Here is a 14,002-nt window from a genome sequence, read left to right on the forward strand (position 1 = left end):
GAGATTCATCATATATTGTATTGGATTCATCTAAATTACAATCTTTTTCTAGGCGATAGGAGTCGTACATTACATTGAACAATTTACAATTTATAATTGCACGATTCTGTTCCTAATTACATCCAATTTTTGTAAGAAAAAACTCAACTATTGTTGAGTCAGCTAGAAATTAAGTTGAAAAACGATATCGATATTGAACCATTGACAAAATCAGTATTAATCTCTCAATGATAAGGGTGAAGATGCATGATGTGTAGCCCTCGTATTATAAGATAAACCTAATAAGAACGAGCCCAATAATACAGCTTCCCCAACCAACAACATACATGCAATCTCATCTCAACAGGTGGTGCCAGCAACCATCCACATTTGTTCATGTCTTTTGTAAAACGGGACTAACTAAAAATGCGTTCAGTATCTCCAATCAATCCACACTATAGACGTTGCCATTTAGGTTTGCGTTCAACATTTCCAAAATTTGCCAGGCCATCTAGCTTTTCTCAAACTATGCCCCTCTCTCATACCTTGATGTTTCATACTTATGATACAATTTTCTTGACCTGTTATTCTATTATTAGAATGAAACGTTATAATGACAGTGTATATGTGCCGTGTAAGTTATTCTTTATTATATATCAGTGCGGGTCTTGAGGGGGTGCAATAGGTACTAACGCACAGGGCCCCCGACTTTTTAAATTTGCATGCATTTACGTATATACGGTAGTATGTATAGAATATTACAAACTTAAATTTTAGCGCAAGTGGTATTATTGCTTCTTTATAGTGGCCTAGGAAATGGGTTTGAAACTCGTCTTCATCATCTTTTTAGTTTATTTTTATTAAATGCACAAGTTTTCACAAAATAATATAAAAATTTCACACATTAACATGAAAATTCGAACCCTGACCCTCTAAATAGTTAAGAAAAAACAATACGCCACCTTTCCACATGTTGATTTGTTAAATTTGTTTGTGCTATTAGAATTTATAGAAATTTAATTGAAAACTAAAATTATTTATTTGAACAAAAAAAATAAAATTCTTAGTACTTTTTAGGGCATTCAATTCACTTTCGCACATAACCCTGATGTATATACACACACGCACACGTAAGCATGTGTGCGCTCCCGTCTTTACCGAATATGCACGCATACAGATTACAAATAAAGGGGGAAATGAAAGGAATAGAAAAGAGGTAGTTTGAGTATGAAGTTTGAGGCCTAATCAACCCATTAATAATTAGCGGACACTATCACAAGTTTACTATGAGTTGCATGGTGACTAAGGCAAAGCGAATCTGGTGCCATTTGTCATCGGAAGTTACAGTGGCCATTGGGAGCGATTGACGAAGCCAATTTCTTTCTTTCTTTCTCCCATCTCATCTGATCGTACTTTATTTTTCTGCGGAAATCTATCCTTTGATTTGTCTTGTTTCGGATTTTAATTAATTAGGTTATGGAATTCCAATGTGGCACTACCTCTCTCATATTACATGCTTAAATTATTACCGCATTTTCTTCACTTTAATGAGTCAGATTCCATCATCATGCATGTCGGAGAAACGTGCTTGAGAAAGGAACTGGATCCTCTCTTTGGCTCTAAATGGGGATTCTTTAGATCAGCTCATCCGGATCGTTGAAATTTAATCCAACGGTTTCAAATAAAAGATTTTTCTAAAAGTTACAATAATTGCAACCGTTAGATCATATTTGAATAGCCCAGATAGGTTGCTTATGAGAATCCCCATCCTGAGCTCAGGTGAGGATCCAGTTCCCTTGAGAAATACCAGCTTCTAGCTAGCTCGCACTTTTTCCTATAAAAAAAAAAGCGCATCGTAATATGATCCGTGATCATTTCACAAATTTGATTTCACTCACAAACATAAGTATTACAATATACTGATATTCCTTTTCACTTGTAAGTTAAAGATATTAGTTTTGATTATCATTAAAGACGAATTTGAACCACATTATTATCAACTCATTGTGAAGCTTAGCTCACTTCCCCTAATAAAGATACTATCGTTTTGTTAAAAAATAATAATTGTCACTTTGATTATTTAAGAGAATAATGCATTCCTTTTATAATGTTCTTCATATTTAAGGTGTCATTCTTTCCTTTATAAATATGGTTGACATATATACATAAACATCTGATTAAAATTACAAAATAAAATAATTAGGAGTTGGAATACATGTAGAAACCTATTCCTCCAAGAGGAATGGTGCCAAATTTTGTCCCAATTCAATAATGCATGTGAAGAAAAATTTATACATAACATTGTATTATGGGAATTGTTATTAGCATTTCAAAAACCTCGTTATACACTTCAAACTTTTTATATTATAAAAGAAAAATAAACTTATGAAGAATGTAAAATGAGATTTTTAAAGTACCAATAACTCTTCCCTTGTATTATTTGTTTGCAAAACTAATAACGATAAATCTGTTCCATTCAAGTCCTTCTCCATACATGTTCTAAGAGTAGAAGGCGTTTCCTCATGCTTTCATTGGGCTTTTCTTTGGGTCGAATTGGAGCTGTAGAATAGCCTAGCCCAGCTAAACCTTGTGTTGTGTTCTCAGCTGATTGGGCTCACTAGGTTCAGAAAATCCAAAGACCGAAAGGAAACCGATTGAATCTGTTAGCAAACTACCCAGTTCCAATTCGACGACGTTAGTACGTACTAGAATCTTGACGTAATTTTCTCATTTCGTTTTTCTTGTTCGGTGCCCTATAAAGCTTTTAAAATATCATTTGGACATGCTGGAGCTTTTCTAAAACTCGGAAATCACTTATACTATCTTTAGACCAGGGAAATAAATTTAAAATTTAAATAAAAATCAGGATTTATAAATTGATATGCATTAATTTTTTTGTTTGGATTCATAAGCATATGAATTTATAATTTCCACGTGAAAAAAAATTTGAAATTTGAGACCTCCAATTCCCAAGTTCAAATTTCATGTAAATAAGTGTTATTTCCCGATTTTTATGATTGAAACCTTAAAAATAACAAATTTTGTATTCAATTATATTGTATTTTGTATTCAATTATATTGTTATTTTAAGTTAATAAAACAAGAAAATTCATAAATTCTAAAAAAAAAAATCTTGTCAATTCAATTTCCGTCTTTTTAAAATTCCTTAATAATCATTTTAACTTATTTTTCATGTTCTCATTAAAATATTTTTCAAACCTTAGAAATCACTGGAAACCTAATTTTTTCGTGTCATTTTCGTGACACTATCACTTTTGTCTCTATATTTCTGTAAATACCAAACCGAAAATTACCGTCACCAAAACAAAAATACTTAGCCTTTGGTTTTTGGTATGAGCTATTACAGAGCTGAAGCGAATGGTATGTGCACTGGCAACTGTACAACTCCAATGACACCAACACAACACAACACAACGGCTACTGCTCTCTCATTCATTCAAAATATCATAAGCTCTAATTAATACTAGCTCTCCCAAGGCAGATGTGGTGATTTTAATTCCACACATTATTATAATATTGATGAAGAGCAAATTATATAAAACGAATTTATCTTTCGATGTTTTCATCTACTGATGAGATTATGAAGTGCTGTATGTAAATAACTAAATATTTCTCCACATGTTAATGCCCTATTGGATTCGAATGCTACGTGATGATGAACCGATTTCATATAAATTCTTCTTCTGGTGAGGAGGAGAGGCTATTGAATTAAATAAACAAACAATACGCAATGGAAAGAAGAAGATAAGATGAAGAAAAAGCTGTTTGCCTCTCTCTTTCTGAGGAGGGGACTGAGACGAAGAAGTTGAAGAAGTGAGCATTAATGGCGAAGACAGAAGCATTAAATATTTCAAGGGCTAAATTAATTGCTGCAAGTGTCTGTTGGCCCTCTTCAGGCTGCCTTCATTGCTCCCCCCATCTACCTTCTCTCTCTCTCTCTCTCTCCTCTCTCTCCTCTCTCTCTTATCCTCTGCAACTGCAACCTACCTCTTCCATCTCTCATTTATTACTCTCTCTCTCTCTCTCTCTCTGTGGCCAGTCCGCCAGTCACTGGGCTGTATTTAATTGATTCATGCCAAAGGTGAAATATTATATGAGATATTCCCATCATCCAAAAATTCCAGCATGCATGTAATAACATGTCATCCCCGCTGCTTAATTTCCATCCAAGTAAAAAGACATTAACTTTTAATTATGGTTTATATAATCTTATTACCGTCTTTGTTGCCTCCTCCGAACCGCAGCTTGTTGAACTCGGAATCCAGCTGCCGAGTGGAACTTGAACTTGACTCGTGCATCTTCGACTTTGAGCTGCCTGATGATGATGAATTAGTAGAAGCACTTAAACTTAAGCCTGCTTCTGAAGAAATGCCCTTCATTGCCATCACTTTTGTTGGTGAGGAGGGTCTCACCGGTGCTGGTGGTGCTGCACAAACTGGGATCACCGATCTCATTTGAACCGCAGGTGCAATATTCCTGTGAGGACTTAACCCTCCACTATACATGTGGAATCCACTAGTCCGTCTTTCTGAAATCTTGACACTGGGCGCGGCCTTAATTGGACCGGACAATTCAAAAGTGCCAAACTTTCCGGCATTGGACACAGGAAATTGCCTGTATGGAGAACCTGAACCAAACATACCACTTGAATTTGAACCACTAGCACCCTCCGTTCCAATACCAAGCCATTCTTCCTCATCCCTTTGGTGCTCTTCCAATGGAGGTTGGATAACTTGTGAACCTCCCCTCGCATTCACTTGTACCGGGATTGGCCTATAATTGGATAACGGCGGGTAGGAAGGGGACTTGTCTTTGTTGAGCATTGTAGTTGGTGGCAAAATCTTCGAGGCGGTTCGAGGAGGAGGTGGAGGAAGAAGAGATGCAAAGGTGTTCTGCTTTTGAACTGTTGAAACTTGTGGAACCAAATCTGTTAACAGATCTATCAGCCTCCGGTTTTGATTCTGTAGAGAGCTAATACTACTACTGGACGAAGATGATGACGATGACAACGACGACGATGATCTGACCATTCTTCTCCTTGCTTGAATTGGATCCCTCCTCCTCATAAATTGCTTGCTATTATTATTGTCGTTGTTATCATCTTTGGGTCTAAAATTTGAGAGCAGCCTTGTCACAACTGCCTGCTCTTCTTCTGCTTCTTTGTTTGCGAAAAAACCCAGGTCTGGAATTGCACAAAGATATTAAATTTCATGAAGCAATTGCATAATGCTATTCAAAACACAATTAAAACAGAATATGCAGAGAACAAACATACTTCTTTTCAGGGCAGACCAGGCTGCAATTGCAGCATTCTTCTCTGCTTGCTTTTTGGTTTTGGCCGGTTCGCCGGTAAAATTCATGCCGGCAAGCTCCACGGTACACGTAAAAACCGGGACGTGGCCGGGGCCTGATCTTACAGTGGTGTACACAGGGAGCTTCAGCCCAGCTCTGTGAGCCGTTTCTTGAAGGAGGTTTTTGTAAATTCCAGTTTCATCCTTCACATATGCATATAACATAAAATTCAAGCAAAAAACTTGCTAACTAATTAAAATTTAAACGTAACTTTAAAAACAGAGAGGCTTTTGGTAGTTGTTAAAGAAAGTAATGAACTTACGAGAACTCTGGCCGTGAGAGACCTGGAAGGGCCTCTGGTGGAGAGTTTATTGAGGGCAACTTCTGCAGCAGCATGCTCCGCCTGTCTCAGTGTGGTGCAGTAAGCCGGGCTTTGGAAGATCTCGCCGTTAAAGTTGACGGAAGCTTTGAATCTCGGCGCATGATCGGGTCCTTCTCTGGTGCAGGCATAGGAAGGGAGGTTGAAACAGCTTCTCTGTGCGAGCTCCTGCAGCTGGTTCTTATACATCTCCTTCAAAGCACACACATCCATAAAACCATCAAACCTCCCACAAAACATAATTAGAAGAAAAAACCACCAATTCAAATGGCAAAAAATACAAAAAATGCTCATTAAAATAGTTGAGAAACTTACATGTAATTAAAAGCGGGAGCCTTTAGAGGTATCACGAGTGAAAGACAACCAACAAAACAGTTGTGAGTGAACAGAAGATTTCTCAGTCAGTCCTACATTGGCTGTCTCTGAGGACAAAAGCATCTAATAGTAATTGTCTTCTGGGAGAGAAGAGGTGGAGAAGAGAAGAAGAAGAAAGACTGAAAACGAAATGCATTGGTGAAGCTTTAATTACTCTTGGCTCCTCTTTAGGTTTAGGAATGAAATAGTTATGGTATTGTTTATTTTAACGAAAAATTATATTTTTACATTAAAATATTAATTTTAGTACTATTCATTTCAACCTTTATTTTATCTATACCATTAAAATTCAAAATTTTCAAATTATTTTTATTAATTTTCCTTCCTCACTTCACCTTCCGTCTCATTATTTAATTCAAACTTTTTGAGATTTTTTTTACCGACGAGGGAAGTGTACAGGATTATTTACTGTCTTATTAATTAAAATCAAATCTTTTCCCGTTACAGAGCACGGTTTTCCAGTAACCAGGATTGAAGAGGAGCCCCAAGCCAATACCTAGTTTTTATTTTCCTTTTATTTTCTTCCTTTTGGGGAACCAGAAGACAGCTGCCAATATAAATCTAGTGCCACAAACCCGATTTTAGTTAAGTTAATTACAACAATGTGCTTTTTCTCACCGTTTTAAAGTTCGAATATTTGTGTCGGTAATTTAGATAATTGAACTAGGATGTTACTAAAAAAGGATTACATAGCCCTAGTGTAATAGACAAGGTCGCAGTCCCTGCAGTAATACGTAGTTTTGGAGAAAATTAGAGACCATATCATGAACCACATTCTATATCTGCATCTGGTGTTTATAAACAAAATAACAATGACAGCGTTCGACGGCGTTCGGGTTTAAGGTATGAATGCAATTAAACATCACCTTGGTTCCATGGCCAGCGCTTTCTCCGGCCTCCTGGCCATAGCGTTGATCGGCCTCTCATAGTTTTGACTTTGGGGTTGTTTAATAATATAAATATAGCTCTTAGTTGGTGATCTGCATTAGAAAAATGTGACGAACGTTAAATTTAGTCCTGGGGAAGAGTGTACACGAGCCAAACATTAATCTCGCTCACCTAGCTTGTTTAAAGAGTTTCTATTTTATGCAGAGGAAACGTGTGGAAATTCATTTCATAATTGCCCAAGTCTCGAAACCAAAAACTAGAGATTTCGATTTAATCGCGGCCCATTGGGACCACTTTTAGTCCTGTTAATAGTAACAATATGTGACGGTGTACCAATAACTCACAATATAGTTGGCGAACCACAGAGAGAGAGAGAGAGAGAGAGAGAGAGAGAGAGAGAGAGAGTCCACAATGGCAATACAATTAGGAACTAACTAATTCCACAAATGCAATACAAAACAAGAATGCTCACTCATACAACACACAACTCCCACAATGGCCAAACCCAACACCTTACAAGAAAGCCCCTTCCCCGTATTGCACATAATATTAATGTTGGACTTAAAACGGCCGCGCACGAAAACAACCCGCCACTCTGCAGGACAATCAAATCTTCGGTTTCGCTAGTCTGCTGGTCTAGCATTTTGGCTGCCTATGTATGTCGGTTCTCGTTCGTCAGACCACTGCTGCTACTCCCGCCTGTGCGGTTTGGTTCCCCGACTCTAGCTGCCAAGGCAAGAACTTCTGGGGACATTTCCCAACTTCCACTTTTCCTTCCCCAGCTGGCTCGCCTGGGATGCATTCCAGCACCATCCACAGTTTCATCTACTGTCGTCCTTATATCTGGGGATACTTCACTTAATTCACCATCTTTCACATTCACACGATCATTGCCGTTATGCTGCCCTTCGTAATTATCTCCCCCAGCACTCATGTCACCCCACACGGTTTTCCTGCCCATTTCAATGTCCTCCACAGCTTTTCCCATATTTGGGCTCATAAAACCCCCACCCCCTGATCGAGGAGGTAACGCCGGCTCCCTTGGCACCTTGTCCCTGAAATGGTTCTTAGACTTGGGAATGGCGGTACAAAATATCTCCTTGAAATTGTCGACAACTCCTTTGTTATAGGGGTTGGCTCGCCTATCATATCGGTACCGGAAATTCTCATATGTAGTCTGTAAAAACAATGCACACAGAAATAAGCTCATGCTCATGCTAATATACGTATCACACAGATAAAGTTCTATGCTAAAGGGTTGTGAAAGTTCAAGATGGGTCTCCTCACCTGATTTGTACTGATGAGATACAAATGGAAGGCAGTAAGGCCACCAACAAACCACATCGATATGAAAGTGTAAACTATTAGCACGATAGATGCTGGAGTTTTAATCATTGCTTTCCAAATCGTTGTCTCCTCAGCTCCCATGATCCTTCTAACGTACACCCAGCAGAATCCAAAAACATATATACAAAGAAGAGTTGTGTTGAAGACAAACATGAAGAAGAATCGATAGTTCCTCTGCAACCAAATTAGTGAATGTTCAGATTCATTTTCCTTATACTCAAAGTTTCACGCATCAAGTATCATGAGGTAATTACATCAAGCCAAATCAAGAAACATGTACCAATGACTGCACCTTCTATATTAGTCATATTAAGTCTTTTCACAAGCACAAACATTTAACCAGATAAGCTAAGGGACATCTATGAAAACGTTTAAAAGTCCAGTCACTTTGTGAATTCCAAGTGAAGATTTATACATTCCAAATCTTTCGTACATTACTACAATAACTATGGATAGTACAAAAGCATGCACACATTTGTATGCATGCAAGAATGCATGAATGTACATATGCATGGATAGTACAAAAGCATGCACACATGGTGTGTGTCCACGCTCACAAGTGTGCCTGTTTGTCTCAATTCATATTCATTGGCAGAGGAATTAGAATACATGAATCTAATGAAAGAATTACTTACCAGACCAATACACTGCCCAACCCAGGGACAATGGTGATCGAATCTTTCTACACAGTTGTTGCATATTGAACAGTGGGAGCAGCGAGGAGGTCTATAAAGCATACAAGTATCGCAATACTTGATCTTGACAGAGATTCCATTCACCTCAACTTCTTTGATGCGAGGCAAGCGCAACTGTGGAGTTTGTCCAGCCCCACCTTCTATATTCCCATCAAATCCTTCAGGCTCTGGGGGGTGTGTGTTACGGGGAATTATACCAGGATCTCTTCCAGAGGTAAGCAGGAGAAGAACTAAATCCTGTAAATAGAACACTGCGTCAGCATTTTTCACAAAGTGCAAATGCATCGACATTTGTATAGTTATATTACTATATCCACCTGCTAATGGGTGCTTCTGAAGGAACAATTTTACTAGAACCTGCAGAACTTATTACAACAACTCTACAAACCTAACTAATTATTATTTACACGATTCTTAACATAAGAAAACTAACTACCAAAATAGACTCCTAAACCTAGTCTGATAGGAGCCTGTCTAAAGTGGTAGAGGTAAAGAGTATCGTACTCAAAGGAAGTGATATTCTCCATAAGAACATACCACCAACTTATATTGATCCATTTCTCATGACAAATGCTATCCTCCATAACTTACCATGCTCCTCCCTAAGCTCTTTGACTAGAGAACAGCATTTTTAATGTGTGGTCCAACCAATGTAAGTTTTACACTCTTTCAACTAAAGAAAACTATAGGAAACTTATCATTCCCATTTGGAGCATGCCGACAGTACTATAACAAAATACCACACTCCATTGCAATGCAGTACACTCAAATACTACATATATGTATACACACGCACACACGTATACATACACCAAGAGAGAGACACACACACATATATACACAAACAGAGAGATTTCCTTTTGACATAACATAGCAGATTTTCTGGCAAAACATAAAATTCCTTTACACAAATAAGCTGTGTGTGAATTGGAAAGAGAACTCACATAAACTGTGAATACAACAGCGACGGCCATGATGAATATTCCCAAGTGATGTGAGTAATGATCCATCAACTTTCTGGCAACAAAGATGCAGAATATTGTGACAGGAGCAACAATCAGAAATATGGTCAGCCCCAACGATCTTACATCTGGTCCGAAAACAAACCTTCCCTGAAAGAAAAATATCTGCAAAGAAGCAAAAACACTACATTTATGTAATTTTCCACAATGCCATTCATGACAAAGCAAGCTACTGCCCTGCAACCACCATCTGAATTCTAAAAGCAAAAAGCTTGACATCCCTATGATTGTAAAACATTAGCATTATGTTCATCAAACTATAAACACACGCCACCAACACTTTAATTCCATCTTAATCAACATAAACTTAGTCGAATTCATCATTATACTCACTTTCGTCTCAAATGTATACGCAATCTCTCATTTTTACATCTTTTTATTACTTTCAAATTGTTCACATGAGAAAAATAAGAACTTTCATTATTTGACTAAAACATCTATCCAAAAATAGATAATAAAAAGAAGAAGAAAAAAAAAAGACATACAATTGCGAACAATAACACCAATCGCAACAGCATAAAAATATTAAAAACCTTGTCGATGAAAATGCATGAGTGGAACCATAATACATGAAGCTCTAAAACTGAAATTATTCCGGAAAAAATCTAGCAGAGATGGAACAAGAAAGAAAGAAATCTGAGCAGCCGAAAGAGAGAAGACGAAAAGGAGAATAAAAGGGGACTGACATTGCTGCCCTTCCAATTCTGGTAGACCCGCAAATCATCGGCGGCGCCGGTGGATCCGGAAGCCGGATCCGATCGCTGCGGTGGAGGCACCACGTACATCTCTTCCTCGCCGCCAACAACAACCCCTTCAGCTTCAGCTCGTTAAGGTCGTCCTCGCTCGATTCCCGATACAGCAATGTCGATTCCACTCTCTAGTAGTCGCTTTGGACTCAGGCGCGGACTCCGAAGCAGAAATAACGGAAAAGTGGAGCTGAAGCGGTCGATCGGGTCGGGGGAAATTGCTAATGGGTCGGGCTCCGGCGAGCTGGGCGACAAGGCGTGCGGGCGGGTGGGGTTGAAGCGAAAGGAGCAAAAGGGCTTTTCATCATCCTTTTTGATGGCTTATGTTATAAACTTATGAGCAGCAAAGGGCGCAGAGAGAGAGAGAGAGTGAGAGAGAGGTTTGGTCTATCACTACTGTGTGTCTGCGCTTTACAGGGGGGATTGGGTGACGTGGCGTGATGTTATTGGGCGTAGGGGATTGGGGCTGTACCGGCTGTAGTGGGTGAACCCAACAGAGAGAATATGTGCGCAGCCCCTTCTTCGCTTCTAGTCTGCTTTCTTACGAGACCTTTCCTTTGGACCGTGTTTGGTTGGGTGAAGAATTATCTCGAGGTATCTAAAACCCTATGCACTAGATTACAGATTTCTTAATCTACACTCAATATACTCGTTTTAATTCCTTACTAACAGAGAGCATATATTTTACGTGTGTGAACAACTACCCATATTGTTCCACGTTCTCCTCAAGTGCAACCGTTTAAGTTCATTCAAACTATCAAAAAAATCAAATTTTTAAAAAGAGTATGAGATAATAATGATAGGATCTCTTAATAAGGGCACATTTTTCTTAATATTACATAATTACCATTTTGACTTTTTATGTAAATATTGTGTATCAAAAGTGAGGATAAAATAGGAAAAATAGGGATATAATTGTTATTTTGTCAAAATGTACAAAATTACTATTTTACCCTTCTTGTTGTCAAGAGTGTCTTAAAAGTGAGGGCAAAATTGAAAAAAAATGTCAAAAAGTTGACAATGAAGGTTTTCTTAATATATAGTATAGATTAGATTAAATAACGATTATTTCTTAATCTAGATTATTCTCTTCTATTCAAAGAACTAAAAGGGAAGGAAAAAGAAAATCAGACTATTGAAATTGGTCAAATAGGAAATATGAGTTATGAGATTTTTGAATACCGGCCGTCGGCCCAACTTTATAGTTGAAAGTGTCCGGGTTGTTCGGTTCCTCTCCTTCGTTGATAAAAAAATGAGTAGAAAATAAGACTAAATATTTATGATTTAAAAAAATAAAACCTTTCGGCCTCATTTGACTCTTTGGATTGAATTAAAATGATTAAGTCTATAGAATCAAAGATATATTAAAAATAGAGGTGAATGAGATTTTATCTTAAATGAATTAGTAGAGAATTATTCATAAAAGAAACTCCGCAAGTTTTCTTAATGAGTATTAGCATTTGCCTACATACTTTGTGTGTATGAACACATTTTTTTAGAAAATGAGAAGGAGAGAGGGAGAGAGAGAAAACGTGGGGGGAGTGGGAGGTTTTTGTTTTTCTTTTTTTTTTAAAATTTTAAATATTAGAGATAACATCACCTGTATATGAGGTTTCAATAAAAAACAGTAAAATTTGGACTTGTGAATTTACATTATTGCCCATCATTTTTTAATGTGATAGAAGATTAAGTAGTATTTTCACCTTCTTTTGGTTGACAAAGAGAGTTTCATTAATTAATAGAGATTATACCTGGAAGTTAGATACATTTTTTTTTTTAGAGCTGCTAGACCCATCCTGTTGTCTTATTTTCCCACCCACGTTATATTTACACCCACTATAAAAAGTTAAAAAATTTAAATGTTATTTTCTCACCCACTATTATTGTGACATCCCACATCGCCCAGGGGAGTGATCCTTAAATGTATATTCACATCCCTACCTAGCAAGAGGCCTTTTGGGAGCTCACTAGCTTCGGGTTCCGTAGGAACTCCGAAGTTAAGCGAGAAGGGGGCTAGAGCAATCCCATGATTGGTGATCCACTGGGATGTTGCTCGTGAGTTCCCAAAAACAAAACCGTGAGGGAATGGTAAGCCCAAAGCGGACAATATCGTGCTACGGTGGAGTCGGGCCCGGGAAGTGGTCCCGCCGGGGCCGGGATGTGACAATTATTCCTAAAATAACCCTTAATACATATATATATATATATATATATATATATATATATATATATATAATTAGAGATAAAAAGTCACAGAGCTAAACTTCAATTGTACGATGTCGACAAATCAAGATGACTAACATAAAATTATCTTTTACCTCTTCGACAGAAACATAATCATTTATTTCTTCCATAGAAACATCATCTTCTAAGTTCATTCTTTTTGCTTGCTCTTAATGAAAGGAGATAGGAATGATAAGTTAGGGTTTAAGGAAGACAAATCGTCTAAACATAGCGTGAGAGTTATCACGCATAAACTTTTCTTTTTTCATTTTTTATAAAAAAAAGTAATGCAAATGGGGGTAACTAAGGTAATTATTAGTCATTTTACAAATCGATAAATTTGTAATTAAAAATTTCATTAAAAGGTGAGTGAGAAGATAAGGGAATAACAGCTATTTTTTTTCTTTTCATTTTCTTTTTATTTCTTCATTCAACATGTCTTGAATGCAATAAATTATCCATTTTATTTTAATCCTCTATTCGCAACGAGAGCTTTGTTTCGGGTATGCACATGCTTGATGGACTCGTTGATGTCAAGTCGGACGCAGATGAGATGAACAAGCAACAGCAAAGAAAACGAGACTGTTTGGTGTATAGGAAAACCATGGTAATTGCGGCATCCTCCATGAAAATCCATATGATGGTTGCAGCTGCACATTTAAATTTTTAACTCAATCCAACGTTGGAATTTGGACGACGAAGCCATGTGTGTCATCATTACACCAATATATTATACAAACACAAGCTGCAATCATGCTTTTTGCTTAATACATACCTAAAGATTAAAAGGATTAAACTTCTTTTTCCTTTCCTAATTTCGACAAAAAGAAGATTAACTTTAGAGATTTTGGGAACTTAATTAATTGAGAATATTTTTGCTCAGATGGTGATGCTCAGTAAGGAAAAATGCACTCCTAATTAATAAACTTAGCCGCAAGAAATAGTGCCGTTTTACTGAAAAACAATAAATTTGATTTTTAATTATTTTTTTGCGGGGTTTTAAACTCTCCACATTTTATGTTTCTTTTGTATAAC

General features: G+C 37.3%; 2 protein-coding genes across 2 annotated transcripts; both read right to left on the reverse strand.

The window, feature by feature from the left end:
- Positions 1-3,745: 3,745 nt before the first annotated feature.
- On the reverse strand, positions 3,746-6,244 carry LOC137741043 (uncharacterized). The gene is made up of 4 exons (XM_068480850.2): positions 5,987-6,244; positions 5,615-5,863; positions 5,276-5,495; positions 3,746-5,182 (listed from the first exon to the last, which is right to left on the reverse strand). Exons 2-4 carry the CDS (start codon positions 5,858-5,860, stop codon positions 4,200-4,202), a joined length of 1,449 nt encoding a protein of 482 aa, XP_068336951.2. The 5' UTR covers positions 5,861-5,863; positions 5,987-6,244; the 3' UTR covers positions 3,746-4,199.
- A 1,086-nt stretch (positions 6,245-7,330) lies between these two features.
- Positions 7,331-11,124, reverse strand: LOC137739150 (putative protein S-acyltransferase 7). The gene is made up of 5 exons (XM_068478660.2): positions 10,685-11,124; positions 9,921-10,103; positions 8,917-9,213; positions 8,222-8,455; positions 7,331-8,111 (listed from the first exon to the last, which is right to left on the reverse strand). The coding sequence occupies exons 1-5, from the start codon at positions 10,781-10,783 to the stop codon at positions 7,587-7,589; spliced, it is 1,338 nt and encodes a 445-aa protein (XP_068334761.2). The 5' UTR covers positions 10,784-11,124; the 3' UTR covers positions 7,331-7,586.
- Between the last annotated feature and the right edge of the window lie 2,878 nt (positions 11,125-14,002).

This window comes from Pyrus communis, chromosome 9 (assembly GCF_041283825.1).
Source record: "Pyrus communis isolate YQ-2024b chromosome 9, ASM4128382v1, whole genome shotgun sequence".
NCBI lineage: Eukaryota > Viridiplantae > Streptophyta > Magnoliopsida > Rosales > Rosaceae > Pyrus > Pyrus communis.

Coding starts and splice junctions, on each gene's coding strand:
- LOC137741043 (XM_068480850.2), bottom strand. CDS start 5,860: ATGTATAAGAACCAGCTGCAGGAGCTCGCACAGAGAAGCTGTTTCAAC. Junction 5,496..5,614: donor CTCTCACGGCCAGAGTTCTC/GTAAGTTCATTA, acceptor GCATATGTGAAG/GATGAAACTGGAATTTACAA. Junction 5,183..5,275: donor CTGGTCTGCCCTGAAAAGAA/GTATGTTTGTTC, acceptor GTGCAATTCCAG/ACCTGGGTTTTTTCGCAAAC.
- LOC137739150 (XM_068478660.2), bottom strand. CDS start 10,783: ATGTACGTGGTGCCTCCACCGCAGCGATCGGATCCGGCTTCCGGATCC. Junction 9,214..9,920: donor CTGTTGTATTCACAGTTTAT/GTGAGTTCTCTT, acceptor TTCTATTTACAG/GATTTAGTTCTTCTCCTGCT. Junction 8,112..8,221: donor ATCTCATCAGTACAAATCAG/GTGAGGAGACCC, acceptor TTGTTTTTACAG/ACTACATATGAGAATTTCCG.